Source organism: Pseudorasbora parva, chromosome 24 (genome assembly GCF_024679245.1).
Source record: "Pseudorasbora parva isolate DD20220531a chromosome 24, ASM2467924v1, whole genome shotgun sequence".
In the NCBI taxonomy this organism is placed as follows: domain Eukaryota; kingdom Metazoa; phylum Chordata; class Actinopteri; order Cypriniformes; family Gobionidae; genus Pseudorasbora; species Pseudorasbora parva.
This window is the reverse complement of record NC_090195.1, coordinates 11,253,874-11,274,737: the sequence shown is the minus strand read 5'-3', so window position 1 is coordinate 11,274,737 and position 20,864 is coordinate 11,253,874. Positions and strand designations below refer to the sequence as shown.

General features: G+C 38.7%; 1 protein-coding gene across 10 annotated transcripts in view; it reads left to right on the top strand.

Annotated features, from left to right (window-relative positions):
• dip2ca (disco-interacting protein 2 homolog Ca) overlaps positions 1–20,864 on the top strand; it is a 139,870-nt gene that overhangs the window by 69,095 nt on the left and 49,911 nt on the right. For 5 of the 10 annotated variants that reach the window (XM_067434676.1, XM_067434673.1, XM_067434674.1 and 2 more), the window contains exons 3-7: positions 2,340–2,450; positions 7,984–8,109; positions 9,665–9,910; positions 14,009–14,134; positions 19,945–20,079. In XM_067434676.1, the coding sequence (XP_067290777.1) occupies positions 2,340–2,450; positions 7,984–8,109; positions 9,665–9,910; positions 14,009–14,134; positions 19,945–20,079 (744 nt within the window). The remainder of the gene's footprint in view (positions 1–2,339; positions 2,451–7,983; positions 8,110–9,664; positions 9,911–14,008; positions 14,135–19,944; positions 20,080–20,864) is intronic. The other 5 variants (XM_067434678.1, XM_067434677.1, XM_067434681.1 and 2 more) reach the window with 2 other exon arrangements.

Sequence of the window (20,864 nt, the reverse complement as noted above, 5' to 3'; positions counted from 1 at the left end):
CTAGTTTAATGATCAGTCGTTTATGTCTTGGAGCAAGGGAACGTGGCACAGTGACACCTCTCTCAGTGCCCAGCCTGATTGTGTGTGTGTCTCATAGTTTTTTTTAAAAGTGCATCAGGTTACAAGCACATAGCAGAGATCGTTTCCGCCACTGCCTTCGACTAAATGACAGGCGTACTTAGTCACCGATCAATACTGATTGGGTTAACGTCTGTTACCCTTTGGCTTTTTAGTAGGAGGAAGACTGTGTGTTCATTGTACTTGAGTCAGAAAATCACATCCTCCGCTGCATGAGCTGGTGTATGATTCTGACTTAACCTGCTGTCTCACCTTCTGCCTTATTGAATGAATAAATCCACCGGCTGATGTCTTCGGCTATGTCTGCACGGGGCCAAAATTGATTTCTCCGGCCTGCACGCGGTGCTCTTGGCTTGTGTGGTGTGCACAACCTGGGCTGTCTCACGTGTCCTAAAATCTGCCAGGAGGAGCAGAGTGGTGCTAAGCTCTCCGCTCAGAATCCAAGAAAACAAAGAACAACAGAACAGAATAGAGCTGGCTCATCACAAGAGCCACTGATATATGAGTCATTGTGGACCAATCACTGCTGTGTGTGCCTGGAATTAAATATTTTATCTATTCTCAATTAGGGCTGCACTGGCATAGACATTTTGTCAAATATGGAAAGTCTATAAATGGCCCACATGGAATCTACAGCGACAGAACTCAGCAGAAAGCTCTACAGATTTAAAATAAAAAAAATCTCTGCTCTGTAGAACTGAAAAAACTTAAGGTCTGTCATAATAGGGGACCTATTATGCCCCTTTTTACAAGATGTAAAGCATGTCTCTAATGTCCCCTGTGTGTGTGTGTGAGAGAGAGAGAGAGAGAGAGAGAGAGAGAGAGAGAGAGAGAGAGAGAGAGAGAGAGAGAGAGAGAGAGAGAGAGAGAGAGAGAGAGAGAGAGAGAGAGAGAGAGCACAGGTTGTCTGGAAACGCCACACCCCTTACCATTATGGGCAGAAGTGACTAGGAAGGGTTTATGAAGTCACCAACCCGGGAAGAAGCTCGTTGTAGTCCAAACCGGCCATTTTGTAGGCAATAAACTGCCATAAATTTAAAAGACAATATCTCTCCATTTGCATTGAACTTTCAGCGCTGTAACTTTGCAGATACTGTTTATGCTCAAGCAGCAACATTACACACTAACTAATGTTAAAAAAGGGAAATTGCATGCAATCACCCCTTTAAAATTGTCACTTTGGCCGGGAGTGAGCAAAAACATAACATTTTTGTGTGTGCCTCTTTAAATGCAAATGAGCTGGTGTTCCTTGGCCACCTTCTGAGCATCAAGAGCTACTGGCAACAACAAAACAGGACAATCTCACTCACTGAATATGTCAGAAACTGTTAGTAGCGGTGTTCAGCCTTATATGTTTAGTCATCTGACTGCCCTGTGCATAATAAATGCATGTACACATATTTTCAATTCAACCTTTTTGAAAATCCAGCATTGAAAAGACTCTTTGAAAGCATTGAAAAGAGTTTCTGAAGCAGTCTGGCGCAAAATGTTTGCCACAAATATATATGACTTTAGTGATTTTCTTTGGGACATTTCCTTTGAAAATGAAATTTAACCGCAATGTCCTCAGTGACTCAGATTGGTAACTCTATGCACTCTAATGTGTATTGGTACATCCCAAAACACAACACTTGTAATGCCTTTTTGGCACAGACATCATACAACTCAAGCTGCTACAGCGATGATATAAAAATGACAGACCCTGCTTATCACTCAGGGCTGTGTCTATGCTGAAATGGCTAATTTTTGGATTGCTTAGTTATTTTGTATTGGTTAAGTAACGTGATAACTTAGTAGAACCCCCCTTGCATTTGCATTTGCTTAGTAGACCCCACCTTCGGATTTAAGTAGTTTAGGTTCAAATTGACATCCGTAGTACTGTATATATGAATGGTTACATCATTATTTGGCATGTTTGTATCTTGTCATAGAAAAATAATTGTCTTATTGTCTAATGCCAATATATTGTGCATCTCAATTACTTCTGTATCAGAGACCAATAAACATTTGGGTCAGAAGGGATGAGACATAAAGAAAAAAGGTTGACAACATGTCAGAAAGAAAAACTACACTGAAATTAAAGTGAGACAAGATTGAAATTGAAAGAAGACAACGTTGATTAAAACCAGATCAAATCAGGGTTTCTCTTAGCCCGTCTGTGTGAGAGAGCGTTACAGAAAGAGATCAATGAGGTTGATATGATGAGTGTCTGGCTGAGACGTGTAATTTTTTCCTCTCTTTCTCTCTCTCTGTCATTTTAGGGCTAGAGGCGTCCATGGCACACGAGCGCCGGCCACCCATGGCGCCCTCCTCCGCTTCACGATACCACCGCAGACGCTCCTCTGGCACCCGTGATGAACGTTACCGATCAGGTGAGTTCGCGGCAGGGCAGCAGCGGGAGTTTATTCCAGCAGTGCAATGAGTGATCCCTCATGATTCTTACACTGGAAAGATGGGAAATATTGTAGCTGGCCAGAGCTTCTGTACCACAATAATTGTTATACAGCAAGTAAAGAGAAAGAAGCGCGTTCTCAATGGCTGTATTGGAACATCTTTTTATTTTTTTAAGGGGATTAAATCTGTTTAAAGGTGACCTAGAATGAGTTGAAACAATATGTTAAATTGTTCTCTGATATCTACATAGAGCTTATTTAAGGGCAACAATTGTCTAGATACAGTTTTACAGGTCCATTTACAACCCGGATTATATCGGATTATAAACATCAACCATAACTGTTGATATTTTTTATCTGTGGGAAGGGTAGAAAAAGCCCTCACGTCCCCTGCACAGCCTGGAACATGACGTTGTTTGCCCATGAGAGATGCCGTTTTTCTTATTCTCGAGTGTCGCTTGTTTACCTGCAGTCCCGATGCTTTGGCTCCGTCAGTTCCGCCTGACAATGAACATGTTTGGACAGATGCAAATGTTGGGGGCGTGCATATAAATGATCCCCAGTGATTACGTCACTGGTGGCGTTATGTTGAGAATCACTTATTTTTCTGTGGTGTTTTTCATGCACAAGATTTACATAAGAAGTAGGAGGCAATGGTGTTTGAGACTCACAGTATGTGATGTCCATGTACTGTACTCTTATTATTTCTCTATGGCAAGGTTAATTCAATTTTTCATTCTAGGGCACCTTTAATTCATTCTGAAATTACTTATGTCCACTGTAGGGTTTCAGGGATAAAATGTCAGTTACTATATTCTTAAACTAAATCCAGATAATTTTGCTATTTGCTACTATATATTTAATATGTATGGGTCAGAGAATCTCCAAAACTCTCTAAAACTGCAGCTCTTATGGGGTGTTCCCAGTCTGCAGTGATCAGTATTTATCAAAAGTGGTCCAAGGAAGGAACAGTGTTGAACTGTGTCAGGGTGGCCAAGGCTCATTGAAGCGTGGGGAGCGAAGGCTGCCCTGTGTGGTCCGATCAAACAGTCGAACTACTGTAGCTCAAACTGCTCAATAAGTTAATGCTGGTTCTGAGGTGTCAGTGCATCACAGTTTGTTACGAAAGGGGCTGCTTAGCTGCAGACCAGTCAGAGTGCCCATGCTGACCCCTGTCCACTGGCAAAAGTGCCAACAGTGGGCACGTGAGCATCGGAACTGGAACACGGAGCAACTGAAGAAGGTGGCCTGGTCTGATGAGTAGGCCTGTCGCGATAGTCGATAAATCAATTAATCGCAGGATAAAAAAAATGAGCTCGATAATTTTTCCAGCCGCGATAATTGCCATTTGCATGCTTCTCTCATTGACTACGTGCGCCTCGTCCGTTTGGGGAGGTGTTTATACTTGACGTGCAGACCGGGTGTGGCGTGATGAGACGTCATTCTCGGCCAGCAGATTCGTCTGGAACTCATGGCTCTTCGGTTGCGGAGCCACACGCAAACTTACGAAACTTGACGTGCACAACGCCATGCGAAATGGGGTCTCGCGCACTCCGCGTCGACGTCATTTTTGCCGCGCGCACCAGCGGACACGTCGTGTATAAACAAGGCTTAAAGCTACACTGAAGTTTGATAAACGCAGGTTAATTCTTCAGTTCAATCTTTGTGTGCTAAAAAGGCACACAAGTCCTGTAGAGATAGCAACACACATTCTCCTTTTTTGCCAAATAAATGAAAAGCATGTCATCAATGTCTTCTCTCTTGCTGTATCAAAATATCACTTTCCTCAGAGATGGTCAAGTTCAGTTTGTGCATGATTAGGCTATGATATAATTTTTTTTTATACTGTATCCTAAATTGTGGATAATTAATATATCATATGCTGAAGTATTTCTGGATTAAAAGAAAAAAAACAACAAGAACCGTACAGAACGGAAAACGTTGACCCTAAAACTGTGATTCGAACCGTGGGTTTTGTGAACCCTAATATGGACCTAAAACACAATCATCCATTGCACTTTTCATCCATTTTATTTATTGTTTTTGGTACTTACTTAAATGCATTTTTTTAAACAGACTGAGAGTCCATGTTTTTATTGTTTTTGGTTGTTTTGTTCATTTATTGTGGTTATTTGAAATGTTTACCATTTTTTGTGTTAAATAGTCATTAGAAATGAAAGATTATTGATCTTTGAAAAGGTGTACCTGCATTTTTATGCCATTGTCATTATTTTAGATGAAAATGGTCTCAGAAAATATTATCGCTTACCGCAATCATTTCTTGGCCAATTTATCGTCCAGCAAAATTTGTTATCGTGACAGGCCTACTGATGAGTCGTGTTTTCTTTTACATCACGTGGATGGCCGGGTACGTGTGCAACGCTTATCTGGGTAACACATGACACCAGGATGCACTATGGCAAGCTGGTGGAGGCAGTGTGATGCTTTGGGCAATGTTCTGCTGGGAAACCTTGGTTTCTGTCATCTATGTGGATGTTACTTTGACACGTACCACCTACCTAAGCATTGCTGCAGACCATGTACACCCTTTCATATAAATGGTATTCCCTGGTGGCTGTAGCCTCTTTCAGCAGGATAATGTGTCCTGCCACAAAGCAAAAACGGTTCAGGAATGGTTAGAGGAGCACAACAGTGAGTTTGAGGTGTTGACTTGGCCTCCAAATTCCCTAGATCTCAATCCAGTCGAGCATCTTTGGGATGTGCTGAACAAACTAGTCCGATCCATGGAGGCCCCACCTCACAACTTACAGGACTTAAAGGATCTGCTGCTATCATCTTGTTGCCAGATACCACAGCACAAATTCAGAGGTCTAGATGAGTCCATGTCTTGACGGTTTAGGGCGGTTTTGGCAGCAAAAGGGGGACCACCACAATATTAGGACACACACACACGCACACACACACACACATTGAGCCTGTTAAAATGTAATTTATTTAAATCATAAACAGTGTGTGTATTTGTGTTTGTGATTATGGATTGTTTATCCATCTCACTGGCCTCCTCCCTATTGGCAAATATACAAACATTGATATATAATATGTATATAAGACAGATTTATCTGCTATGAGCTGCACATATTAAAATTAAATCCATCTCTGTCTTGTCTGAATGTTCATGAAAGAGATGAAAGAATAAAAATAGGATTTAGTTGTCATGAGACACAGCATTATCGAGCTTTTCCTTACCATAGAAGGTTGTATGATTTATGGTAAATTTAAGGCAAGTTTTCTAAATTAATAAATTCACATTTCGTTTTTGTTTATTTGGATAGGTCGAGGGGTTTAAAGGGATAGTTCACCCAAAACTGAAAATGTTATGTTAATCTGCTTACCCCCAGTGCATCCAACATGTAGGTGTGTTTGTTTCTTCAATAGAACACAAATGAAGATTTTTAACTGCAACCGTTGCTGTGTGCCAGTCATATAATCATGTGAATGGGTAAGGCTCTATGAGAGCAAAACATACAAACAAAAAAACATGCTTAGGCAACGTGCACAAAAACCCTGCTGCTTCTCACGACACATTGATTTATTAAGACAACAACCGATCGGTTTCTGTTAGAAACGGTAAAAAAGGTAAAAAAATAACAAATAATGTTCGGTTTCTCACAAAAAACGATCGGTTGGTGTCTTAATAAATCAATGTGTCGTGAGAAGCAGCAGGGTTTTTGTGCACGTTGCCTAAGCATGTTTTTTTGTTTGTATGTTTTGCTCTCATAGAGCCTTACCCATTCACATGATTATATGACTGGCACACAGCAACGGTCGCAGTTAAAAAAATCTTCATTTGTGTTCTATTGAAGAAACAAACACACCTACATGTTGGATGTATTGGGGGTAAGCAGATAAACATCACTTTTATTTTTGGGTGAACTAACCCTTTAAAGACAAGATGGAATCAAAAAGGACCCTATTTAATAATTTCTTTGTTAAAGGGTTAGTTCACCCAAAAATGAAAATTCTGTCAATAACTTACTTACTTACTTACCTTAATGTCATTCGACACCCGGAAATCTTCGGAACACAAATGAAGATATTTTTGTTGAAATCCGATGGCTCAGAAAGGCCTTCATTGACACCGATGTCATTTCCTCTCTCAAGACCCATAAAGGCACTAAAGACGTCGTTACAAAGCCCATCTCACTGCAGTGGCTCTACAATCATTTTTATGAAGCGAAGAGAATAGTTTGTGTGTGCAAAAATCAATAACAACTTGTATAGTGATGGGCCGATTTCAAAACAAAGATTCAAACCATTATGAATCAGTGAATCGATTCATGATTCATGAATCGAGTGTCAAACTGCTGAAATCACATGACATTGGCAATCCAAATCCTGAATCGATTCACTGATTCATAACGGTTCGAAACTTTGTTTTGAAATTGGCCCATACCTATATGTCGTTATTTAATTTTTTTTGCACACAAACTATTCTCGTCGCTTCATAAAATTATTGTAGTGAGATGGGCTTTGTAACGACGTCTTTAGTGTCTTTTATGAGTCTTGAGAGAGGAAATGACATTGGTGTCAATGAAGGCCTTTCTGAGCCATCAGATTTCAACAAAAATATCTTCATTCTGAAAAATATCTGAATTTGTGTTTTGAAAATGAACAGAGGTTTTAAGGATGTCGAACGACATTAGGGTAAGTAATTATTGACAGAATTTTCAATTTTGGGTGAACTAACCCTTTAATAAATGCTTCTGGTCTTATCGTGTATGATTCACCAATGTGCATTCTTAGTCTATGAAACTACTTTCTCTTTAGAATATCAGCTCCATCCATCATCCAACTTGTCATTGTGGAAGTTAATTGCTTTTGAAAATTCTGTTTCAAGTTGTCTTTTAGAAGAGAACACCAGCATCGGCGCATCACTTCCTGTAAAGATCCGATCTAGCCATTCAGTTGTTAGAGCAATGCAACCCTAATGACTTTTAGTCAGTGACAATGTTTACATGAATAGCGTTTCCCCTATTAAGTTCTATATTCTGGTTATGTCTTTATTCTGAAAAAGACACTTACATTTCCCCAGCCATTGAGATATTGTGGTTTACATGTAATCAGCGGTAATTAAATAACCATAATTCGCATCGCATGAAAATAACCAAATTCGCATCGGAATATTATTGTACTCTAAACATAGTCAGTGTGTTGATGGAATATGTTGTTCTGTATCTCATTAGAGAGTCCAAATAACAGCTTGGATTATTAGAAGCCGTGACTCTGCCAGCACGAGGAGTGCAGCCGTGGGTACAACGTACAGTCAACCATCTCTCACACACAAACACACACACACGCACACACTGAGATGAGTCAGTATTGCAAGATCACAGAAGGGCTGGAGGTAGTGGCTTGGCTCTCATCACACACTCTTACGACCGTCAGCCAGTGAGACTCATCTTGTCCACGTCACTGTAAACACCAGCTTGGAGGTCATGGGCCAGTTAATACAGATTCACTTCATTTCATTTCTCGTTTTTTTCATCCTCAGATGTCCACACAGAAGCTGTACAGGCAGCGCTGGCCAAAAACAAGGAGAGGAAGATGGCCGTTCCAATGCCGTCCAAACGACGATCTCTAGTGGTACAGACCTCTATGGATGCCTACACCCCCCCAGGTGAGCTTCACACCTGATTCTAAATCAGCATTCATTTAAAGTCAACATGAAATCAAAAATAAACAGACTCGTACTTGCTTTAAAAAAATAGTTCACCCAAAAATGAAGTTTTTTGTCATAAATCAATTCAGTGAATGTCAATGGGTTTCAGTGTTATTTTGCTCCACTTTTGAAACAATGTTTTCAGCTAAAGTCATCTAGGCTGTGTAGGCGGTAATAACGGTAATCAATAGCTATATTGTTTTAGGCTACTTCTGTATGAAGTGCGGCCTGTCTAAAATGCTCACTTGTTGAACGCCCACTTTTCATAATCAAATTAATTTACTGATTGGAAATTACGAGAATGATTTGTGATCAGAATGTTCAGTTTGAAGGGGTCGAAAATAACAAATAAGTGTGAGCTATATTATTTTCCAGAAAAATTGTTTGTGAATGTATTGCTGTCATAGAGTTAGTTATTATTAAACCTAAATATTACTAATGCAACACACACACACATTTGTTTTTGTGAAATGTGGGGACATTCCATAGGCGTAATGGTTTTTATACTGTACAAACCGTATTTTCTATCCCCCTACACTGCCCCGAAACCTACCCATCACAGGAAACATTCTGCATTTTTACTTTCTCAAAAAAACGAATTCTGTATGAGTTATGAGTTAAGCATTTTAAAAAGTGGGTACATGGGGTAATGTCCTCATGTCATACCAATGTCATTATACACATTTGTGTCCTGATATTTCACAAAAACAAGCACACACACACACACACATTGGAAATTCCAGTTTTATTAGAACATTCCATAGACGTAATTATTTTTATGCTATATAAACTGTATATTTTATTCTATCCTCCATCCCCAAACTCTACCTCTAAACCTACCCCTCAAAGAAAACAGCATTTTTACATTTTCTAAAAACATTGCTTAGTATGATTTTTTTCCTTAGGAACATATTTTGCTTGTGGGGACCAAAGAATGTGTAAGGATTTTGGATATTGCCATCTTTGTGGAGACATTTTGTCCCCATAATGTAGGGAATATCTGAACCACACACACTGTAAAAAAGCAAAATCAAGTGTCCAAATGAATTCACAGAAATTCAATTTGGCCCAAAAAAATTTGTACATGTGATTAGTCACTAGAAAATTTTCAATTGGAGACCTGATTTTTTCCCTCTATATTAGTGAGGACATAAACAACTTTATTCTATTAAATTGTTAATTGTAAACAATGTAATATAATGTCATAATATACATTCATGTATTTTTATTTGTATGTGAATGTATGCATTTAATAATAATAATAATAATAAAAATATATATATATATATATATATATATATATAATATAATAATATATATATAATAATATATAATAATATATATTTATATTTATATATTTATATATATATATATATACATATACATATACATTTTTCTAATTTTTATTCTAAAATCCTTCCAATGGGTTGCAAATCCCTTTTCGTGTTGACTTTAATTGCACTTGTCCACTTTCTGGGCTGAGTGTTGAGTGGGTCTGAGTGACTCTCACTAGGCCTCTCCCCCCTCTCCTCTCTGCCCCCCTTGACAGACACCTCGTCCGGCTCGGAGGAGGAGGGCGGCCAGGGTGAGGGTACCCCCACCTCCAGCCAGGGCAGTGTCAGCATGGAGCACTGGATCAGCCGGGCCATCCACCAGGGTTCCACCACCTCCTCCTCCTCGTCATCAACGCAGAGTGGGGGCAGCGGTGCGGCCGGGCGCCTGGCTGACGTCCTGGCTCAAGCACATGTCGGCAAATCAGGTAACACCCCCCCCAGCAAACTCCTCTTCCACATCTATCCCTCAGCCACTCACTCCCACAATTTCCTGCCATGCTTCTAAACCCTGCCTCACTCGCCTATGTGTGTTGTCCGCACCTTCTTTTGCTCCTTATTGTATATATCTGTGCTGTCGTTGGACCACGCTTGCCGTCATTGACATGATTCAGTGGTAATCGTTTCAGAGATCGTGTGTTCGGAGGTTTAACTATTAAATCAGTCAATGTTTGTCCGCATGGCTCAACAATAAAGATGGTCCGCAACCAGTTTGAGTGCATTTTGGGACTGAGAACAAGACTGTCACAATTTGTAAATCACGTGTTTGTGTTTTTATAGCTTGCTAGCAAAAACATTTTCTGTGCTAATTTAGATATCGTTGTACATTCTGATTATTTATGTCACCAAGTATGTGTCATAATTGTGCAAGTGATTTATGATATTATTGCAGCATCAGTTAGAATGGGTCAAATCATAAATCACTGTGAGCTAAGCTTTTTTTTACCGGCAGAAGTGTGTTGAATTTATAGCTGTCATGGAATTACAGATATAATTTGTAACTTCATGTTATTATTGTTTAGAAACATAAGTATAAATGATATATTATTGTAAATAATTACATTTCTAAATAATCATTATAAAATAATTTATTTAAAGAACTTAAAAAAGTATGTATTTTCCGTAATGTTTAAAATAAATAAATAAGATTAAATGCTTAAAATCAATTGATTTTATCTTTTCATGACCCAATTAGTTATGGATGCATTTATATCCCTAATTTTTCTTGTAGAATTTTCTTTAAACAACAGACACAAAAACTTAACATTTAATAAAAAAAAAAAAGAAAATTGTACTTCTTTCTGACACATGTATTAGCCTGTATAATTATTATTATTATAATTTAATTTAATATTTACTATTGTTGTGTATTATGTTTTTCATATTTTTCATAATTTATTATATATATATTTTTTTTATTTAGATATATTTTGTTGTTGTGTACAAATCTACTAGCCTGACCGGACCAGCAGAAAAGACCTTTATTGTTGAGCCCTAAGGTGACAATTCAGTCAACACAGAGTCTGTTACACCTCCCCGTTTTGTCTGTTTAAAGTAGTTCTCCTGACTAGCCTGTGCTGAACAGATGTTAAATCTATCCATCCAGCTGATTTTAAATGTAAACAGAGAACGCAGCAGGAAGAGGAAAGAGTTTTACTGCAATTTGCCCCTCCTCCACTCAGAGGCCAGTGAAAGTAAGACGGCTCATTTTCAAAAACCTCACGAACCCTCTGTATCCAGAGGGCTTAAAGCTGTAGACTGTGGCTAAATGATGAACTCTGGTGTCTTAATAGAGCTATGATATTATGTAGGAGTGCCCTGTGGAGCAGTTTAATGTCTGAAGATAGGAACTCATCTCTTTCACACTGTCCTGTTACCTCTCTCCCTTCATATCTTTTTATTTCCCCTCACGATTTGGTTCGCATCGTTCTACCTCAGTTTCCTTTTCCTGTATCAACTTTCCTTCCTGTTCTGTGTTTCTAATCACTCTATCCTCAATTCTTTCCACGTTCACCATTTTGTTTCTTCTTAAGGGTATTTTACACGGTGCACTATAGGCAACTAATTTTACCAGCACTTTTCCATACACACAAGAGGTGGCAAATGTTTCCTGCTTCTACTTTAGCTCAGTTAGCGAGCCAAAACATTTCTGAATCAAGTGATTACTGTAAATATTATATTCGTTGTTTCATATAAGATATAGATAATTACCATACCCTGTTAAAAAAATCCTGCCATTTTTTGTTGTTGCTTGTCTCTGGTCTAAGGCCCGTTTACACCAACAATACCTATAAAGATAACTGTAACTTCATTGGCGTCCACACGAACAGGCAATGTTTTGTTTATTATAAGCGCACACTGAAGGTATCTCATCTACCACTTTAAACACTTTGGGCCCTATCATACACCCAGCACAATCTTTTTTGGTAGTTTCAGTCCGACACGGTTATCATTTTCATGTTTAAAGGAGGTGTGTTTATGCACATTGTTGGTGCTTTGCTATTTTGAGGCATCTGAAAACGACTCAGCCATTGACTTAACAAAAACCTGCTCTAAAGTCAATAGTGCAGTATTTTTATTTTTGTTATTTAAAAGGAACGTTACTAATCTGCACCTACAGACGGGTGCACAACGTGTGTACACTTTGCTTATTACACACACAAACATTTTTAATTATCGAAAAAATAAAATGATTCCTCTCTGGAGAAGCGTTCAGTCTTTCCGCTCGCAAATTCCTCCATGTAAATAACGGATCCGCCATGGTGCAAGCGATAATACTCTGTTTGGTACAACCTTTTTGAACCATGTGCCGACCGTTTTTTTTCAGTCGTTGAACTAGGAAAAGTGGACTCGTACACACCATAAGTGCACCTGCGCCATGCGCTCAGATTGTTAAAATAGGGCCCTTGAGCTTTTTAAAGTCAGGTGTAGGCCTGTCGCAGTAATATATCGATATGTCGCACAATATATGTACATTTTTTGTGATTAAAAATATATCGGCCCTTATGTTTACATAATAATGAATGTCGCCAACATTTTACTGGATTGTGCTGTTGTCTTGTATGTTTTCCATGACGGAGGCGAAAGTGCTTCTCAGGCTGTTCCTTCATACACAGAGCGGTTATTGACAGATGAAAAAAAGCTGCCATTTGAGGCATTATAGTGTATATTTTTTATTATTTATGATAATGTGTTTTTTACCCTTCATTTCCATGATCTAAAGAATTAAAGGCTTATCATTTGAAAGTGTGTAGGTCTTTTTGCATTATTATGCTGATATATTAGGATTATATATTCAGTGGCATTAAATGTCTTAAAATGACAATACTGTTTATCACAATTATTTCTGGGACGATATATCGCAAAACAAAAAGTAGTTATCGTGACAGGCCTTGTCGGGTGCATTCTGATTAGCTAATGTTTCAATTTTTTACCATTCTGAAAGTGAGTCCAACAATATCGTTCCTCTATGTCGTTATCTTCTAAGTTGTGGTGTGGACGCTATTCTCATAGAATTAAAAAGGATTATTAAAACAGTTACAGTTATCGCTCTTGGTCTGCTCGCCTGGCTAAGCTGGTCTTAGCTGGTTTAGCTAACAGCTTGACCAGGCCTGGAGACCAACACACCAGGCTGTTTTCGTTGAGCTTGAAACAAAATAAAATGGGCTATAAAATAGGCAAACCATGAATAGAAATAAATGTGATCGGTGGGCAGACATTTGCTGTGTCTGAGATCACTCATTCTTTTACTCATTCACACTGTGTGGGCAGCAGGGAGAGATTTTGGACACATCAATTCTGAAAGTGGCTAAAAACATTAAAACTAAATGCAATATGATTGGTTGGAGAATACTGACACAAAATATTGTGATTGGTCAATGACACGAAATCTTGGCAAGCTATCCTTGCTGCCTCCTCTCTGCCACCTTGAAAATAAACTGGGAGTACGTGGTCACCGTGTAAAAGAGCCTTTCGATTCTCTCTCTCTCTCTCTCTCTCTCTCTCTCTCTCTCCCTCTCTCTCTCTCTCTCTCTCTCTCATTTCCTCTTTGTCCTCCTACATGATAATGTTGTGGTACCATCTAAAAGCAGACAGCCAACCTCAAGAGACTCGGTCGTGTTCGGAGCTCTCAGAACATTGTTAGTGCATATTTAGGAACACAGCAAGGATGGCTAATGTCTCTCTAGGACATTTTTAAACACGCTGGACCAGGAACAAAGTTCTGCAAGCGCTTCCTAGATTGCTTCGTTTGTCCCGTTTTCACATATTTGTCTCGTACCATTGGGAGAAACATGGCAGTGTGGGTGCTCCTGTAGGAATGCTCAATCATTCCCACCTCCTCCGTTCCTCCCCTTCCCCTTCCATGCAAGATATCCAGAGTTCTCAGTACTCTGTTGGGAACATGGCACAGTCCATGCTCGGCTCATCAGCCCCCGTCCCTCCTGCCCATCCATCCCTGCGGTCAGTGAGGACGCGGACGGCTCTTAAGGTTCTGGTTCTCCCCCCTTCCTCCCTTCCCCATCCAGGGCCGATCGCTCACCTCTCGTTGAAAAGGAAAACTATGCTTGGCGTAGCAGAGAACGGAAATTCGCTGCGGCGCTCCTGTGAGTTCGGATCAGATCTTCTCTGGCCGCCACCCTTGGAGTCGGAGGGTCAGTATACTAACTGATGCAGCACACACACACACACTTACATCATGAACTTCCTCCAATCATCCAGACCGTCTTTGTGTCCTCCATGTGGTTCTCTCTGGAGTCTGGGGGACGACGGGCCCCCTTGGTGTGTTTGTGTTTGGAGTTGCGTGCTGTGAGTTTTATGACCTGATGTGTCTGAACGTCAGTTCTTCTGTGTGTGTACAATTACGTGAGCGCAGTTCTCTTACAACAGTTGAGACGTTGTTTGTGATGTTGAATTTGAGATACTCTATCTGTGAGTAGTAGTGACTGTGTACCTTGTGTGTTTTCTAAATATTTATGTTTTTTAATTAAATTATGAAGTGTGAAATGCTGTTTTTTCAGGCTTCCAGTCTGCTTTTAGATGTCCATTCTTTGTCTCTATGTGCTTATCGTTGTTGTTCCCTACAGTGTGTTCTTCAAGGAACAGTTCACTCAGAATTGAAAACTTTGTCATGATTTGCTCACCCCTTCAAACTTTCCAAACATGTATGACTTTCTTTCTTCCATGGAGAACTTAAGGAGACATTTTTTTAATGTTCTCACTGCCTTTTTTTCATACAATGAAAGTGAATGGTGACCGGTGGCTACAACAAAAAAAGCGATCATAATAAAGGTAGTCCATAGAACTTTGACACTTTATTTGCCAAGTCTTCTAAAGCCATATGATAACTGTGTGAGAAATGGTCACTATTCACTTACACTGCATAGAAAAGAGCAGAGCAGCGGAGACATACTGCATGATATCTTCTTTTATGTTCCACGGAAAAAAGAATGTTAAACCGATTTGGAACAACATGGCGACGAGTAAATGATGAGTAAATATCTTTTTTGTGTGCACTGTTGCTTTAAATGTCAGTGTTTTGTGCTACCTGCCACTACCTCTATTAAATATGCATGATTATTTCTCTAAATGTTGTTATTTGCATTGACCGTTGAAATGTTTTTAACCATTGAAATCATTTCCTCATTGAAACACAAGCACGTGTTTGTCATGCACAGTTCAAAAGTTTTGGGTCGGTAAGATTTTTTTATTTCACAATGATACATTAAATATTTTGAAAGAAATGTATAATGTTTCTGAGTTTCTATTCTTTTGAACTTTATCTAAGAATCCTGAAAAAAAAGTATCACAGTTTAAAACAAGCATATTAAAAGGATTTCTGAAGGGTCATGTGACACCGAATACTTGAGTAATGGCTGCTGAAAATTTAGCTTTGCCATCACAGGAATAAATGACATTTTAGAATATGTTATAAGAGGAAACATTTCTTTTAAATGACTATATTATTGTGTTTACTGTGTTTTACTGTCTTCACTATTGGTGGGCAAAAGCGACTTCTTTCAAAAATCATTAAAAAAAAATCTTACCGACCAATGGTATAGTGTCAATGATAGTTTATATTTGTGTTTTGATAAATTGCTTAGCCTATATATAAAGTGTACCAATGTTTTTGAACAGTACATAAACCAAAAAGGTTCTAATTTTAATGTAATTATGAATGAAAACTTATTGAAAAATTCATTCTCATGCATCTCCCCAGACTAGAAAGGTTCTGTTTGTCTGGGGTTTTCTAGTCTCAGTGACGCAGATTTGCCAGCAGGTTCCCTCACGTGACACGAGACGTCATTTTTATTTGTTCTACTGCAAGCACCTCTGGGCTTTGAGGAAACTCCTTTTCAAGCACATTAGTGTCCGTGTCACTGAAGAGCAGGGGGTGGGGTGAAGATAGAGAGAGAGAGAGAGAAGGAGGGAGAGTTTAGATGTGAGTTATTTTCAGCCTGTTACGTAAGGACTCTTGCTGCTGGGTGTTTTCTCATACACTCATCACTGATGATAGAGGCAGGAGACGAGGCAGGGAGGCCAGTGATGAAGCAGGAGATGAGGTAGTATACAAGGCAGGAAGGTTGAATATGTGGCAGGGAGGGAGTCTGGAGATTGATTTGTCAATTTAGATTCGATTCAGATTTACAAAGCTCTCATGTCAGTTTGATTCAGAATCTGATTTCATTAGATTCCAATCAATTTAGGTGTATTTCAATTATGATATTCATTTTGCTTACATATTCTTACAAATGGAATACAATCTCTCCAATTATGCTTTAAATGCTTCAGACCCCAGCGACTTATCATTTTGAACTATTATTTAAAAGAACTAGCTCAGGAGTTATTTGATTCAGGAATCAGGCTCCACTGGTCCTTCTGTATGTTACTGATTCACTAAAATGAAATGGCTCCTAAGAATAGTTTCTTCATGAACCAAGCCATTCTGGTTGCGCTCTACTGCATGTGTTTGGTTCACTAAAACCACTGTCGCATTGTATGTTATTGATTCACAATTAAGCAGCCATTTATATTAGCATATTATAACAGACATTTGTTCAAGAACACTTTATGGTTTTGATTCACTAAAAAGTCATCTGTTCATGAATCAGGTTACACTCAAGACACTATTTTTGATTTGCTATAAAGAACCTACTTAGAGTCATTTATTTGAGAATCGACCTACACATCGTAGTCTTTGGGCCCTATTTGAACGATCTGAGTGCATGGTCTGAACCCGCAGGTGCACTTAGGGTGTCCGAATCCACTTTTGCTCGTTTAATGATGAAATCAGCGTGCCATATGCTGAAACAGTCAGCGCGCCATATGCATGTTCTAAAAGAGTTGTACCTAGTTCCTTAATGATTAATGGGTGTGTTTCGGGCATAACGTGCAATAAACCAATCAGAGTTTCATCTCCCATTCAAAGCCTGTTGCGCTTGAACCATGGCGAATTCACTGTTTACATGGCGGAATTTGAGAGCAGAAAGACCCACTTCTCCAGAGAAGAATCCTTTTATTTTTAATATTTAAAAATGTTTGTGTGCTGCTGCAAACTATAGGTGCATATTATTAACGTACCCTTTAAATAACACAAAAAATACTGCGCTATAGACTTTAGACCAGGTTATTGTTGGTCAATGCCGCAGTCATTTTCAGTTGCCTCAAAATAGCGACCTGCCAACAATGTGCCTGAACACCGCGTTTTCAGACCAGCACGCCAATAGGCGAATGCATTTGCTATTTAAACAATATGGCGCTTGACATGAAAAAAGATAACTGGGTCTGGCTGAAACTAGGAAAAAAACACTTGCGTCGCACCTGACATCGCATTGTGCCTGGGGTATGAGAGGGCCCTATGTTTTTGATTCACAAAAAAAGGACCAGCTCTTAAGAGTTATTTGCTCATGATTCAGATTACACTGTGACTGGTGTCAGTGTTTGTTTCTGAATCGTGTAAAAGAACGGCTCATAAGAGTCATTCATTTGAGAATCAAAATACACGTCATATGCACATTTTTAATAAGCTAAAATCAAACCGGCTCATAAGATTAATTTGTTAATGAATAGAGTTACACGTCACACTGCTTGTTTTTGAGACACTAAAAAGAACTGGCTCATAAGAGTCAATTGTTCAAAACGAGGCTGGTAATGTATGTTATTGGTTTGCTAAAATGAGCCATCTGACAAGAGTCATTCATTCGGAAATCGAGCTACATGTTATGCTTTATGCTTTTGATTCACTATAAACAACAGGCTCAAAAGAGTCATTCTTTCATGATTCGGACTACCCTGTTCATGCTGTATATTTTGATTCAGTATAAGGACCAGCTCACAAGAGTCATTTATATGGTACAGATTCGCTAAAAGGAACCGATTCCTTTGTTCAAGAATCAGACTACACTGGTAATGATCATTCAATCGTGAATTGAACCACGCTGGTAGTCACATCAATATTTTTCTACCCAACCCTCCTGGAGATGAGGGAGAGTAGGAGTGAGGCTCTTAGTACTGATGGTGGGTAGAAGCCCGGACCAGGGGTCGTGCCCTTTTTTAGTCATATTCATCACAATCCCCTTCTGTGCTTGGCACGATTCCTCAGACAGGAGGCATCTCGCTTAATCACCTTCATTCTGTTGACTAACCTCTACCAGATTTATGACTTGTACTTCAATTAATTTGTATGCATGATAATTCTATATATATATATATATATATATATATATATATATAGATTATAGAGTCAGAAACAAAATGATTTATGAAATAGTTATGAATTAAGCGTCTCTCTACTGTATAAAGTAATGCACTGAAATACATCACTCTACCTAGTTTTGATATGAATGTATCAAATAAGTTAGATAAAAACTGCAGGGTCTACATGAAGTTTTATTACATTGAAAACCATCTATGCTGAACTAAAGTGAAGCGGCTAAAAGCCTTGAGTTTGTCGGCCTTGATCACAGCGGACATTTCTGTTAGGGCCATTTTGGGTGTTTTATGGTGGAGGAGAAATAGTGCTGCCTCATTGGCATTCTCCTCGTTCCCAGTGTTGAAATTACACACGTTAGTTATTTCTCTCTGAACGGCTTGATTGGAGTGCGGGATGAAATGGAAGGAAACTTGTGACTCTTTATGAGCTTTTAGCGAAAGGCTCTCCCACTGACATCTGCCATTGGAAATCGTACAAAAAAGGAAAGTGACATTTATTTACTCGACGTTAGACTGCACAAACTCTGTAGGAATATCATAACAGTAATATGTGGCAGCCAAGGGCACCGAATGTGAGAGAGACGTTTCAGGAGCGAGCTGAGGGGAATGAGAAAGAGGCCGTAGACAGCTGAGAATTTATGATCTGAGAGGGAGGGTGAACGGCGAGAGAGAAGCCCAGCGGACTCACCGGGTGGAAGTAAAAGGGACTGTAATTAAGGAAAGGATGAAAAAGCTTTCCTCTGTGTCTCTTGAGTTCCATCCGTCTCACTCTCTCTCTGAGACGTGTATGTTTTCCTCAAAATCACTTCCTGTCTTCCTCTCACCCTCTTCCTTTTATTCGTAAACAATGTGCCAAGTGTGCCATAGGCTAGGTAGGTCTGAAATCCTGTTAGACAATGCAGTTCAAATTTTTTTTTGGAACATGATAGTTGGTTTAAAGCAGGCCCAAGTTTGTCATAAGCTGCAAAACAGTAGCCAGCTGGTTTATAGATGGTTCAAGCTGGTCATTGGATTGGTTTTTCGATGTATAATATAGAATGATCAGCTAATCCCCAACTTGAACCAGATAAAGATTTTTGGAATATGATAGTTGGTTTAAAGGGATAGTTCACCCAAAAATGAAAATTACCCCATGGTTTACTCATCCTAAAGCATTCCTAGGTGTATATGACATTCTGTTATATTAAAAATGCCCTGGCTCTTCCTTGCATTCCAAGTCCTATTTCCTACGTCACGTCAGTTAAGTTTTTTTTGTAAGTTGAATACGGAAGGCAGTCTGGAGGAAGCTAGATATTTTACGTGTTAAATATGCATATTTTTTCTTACACAAAAGCATCGCTTTGCTTCAGAAGGCCTTTATTAACCCTCCGAAGCTGTATGGATCACTTTTATAATGAATGGATGCCCTTTTTTGGACTTTATATCTTGGGCTGCCATTTATAATGCTTTGATTAGCCTGAAAATGTTTTAATAAAACTTTTTTATTGTGATTGAGATTGTATTTGTCTGAAAGAAGAATGTCATATCAGACCTAGGATGCTTGAGGGTGAGAAAATCATGGGGTAATTTTCATTTTTGGGTGAACCATCCCTTTAATGCTGGGCCAAGTTGGTCTTTAGCTGCAACAAACCAGTTATCAGCTAGTTCTAGCTGGTTATTTTCTGGTCAATATAACCCTTTTCATGCTGTAAAACAGCTTAAGCTGAACTTTCTCATCCTGCATTTTGGTGGTTCCTTATATTTCCAAATCCAGAGAATCACTCAGCCCCTCCGGACGTCACCACCTACACCTCTGAGCATCCCGTCCAGGTTGAGAGGCCACAGGTGTCCACCGTACCCCGGACCACACCCAAATATGGCAACGCCGAACTCATGGAGACCGGAGATGGTGAGGGCCCGATAATGTGTGTGAAAGAAAAGGAGTGATGTTTTATAGACAGTAATGACGTTTTCATTTCAAACATTACAATGAGCTTTGAAAGATTTACACGAGCCATTTTCCTCAATCATTTTGACAACTAGCATTTCTCTTCCACCCTAACCATATTTATTTTGGCAGATGGTTTTATATAGAGGAATTTGCATGTAGTCCCCCTGCAGCAACCTGGGGTTAAGGACACAGTGCTGGTAGCTGGTATAAATACTGTAAAAAAAAAAATGGTTTACTGTAAGTACATAAAGCATTATGCACATCTACATATTTTATTAAATAATTTTCTGTAACTGAAATGAACCTTAAATAAAATAATATAAATTTTACATGAAAAACTTTAACTTGAAAATAGTTAAATGAAAATGTTAAATCTTGCCTTGGCAACTAGCTAATAACTAATAAACTAATACATAAATAAACTAATAAATAAGTTGAAGTGCTAAAATGACTAAAACCAAAGCTGAAAAAGTAAAGCTAAATAGAAAGTAAAAATGTCAAAAACACTGAAAATTAAACTAAAATTAAACTAAATTAATTAAAGCTAAGAAATATAGCTCATTCAATATTAAATTAGGCACACACACACACACACACACACACACACATATATATATATATATATATATATATATATATATATATATATATATATATATATATATATATATATATATATAATTCTAAAATAACAGGGATTGATATCTAATCCATGTACATTATAAATATATACTGTGTTTATA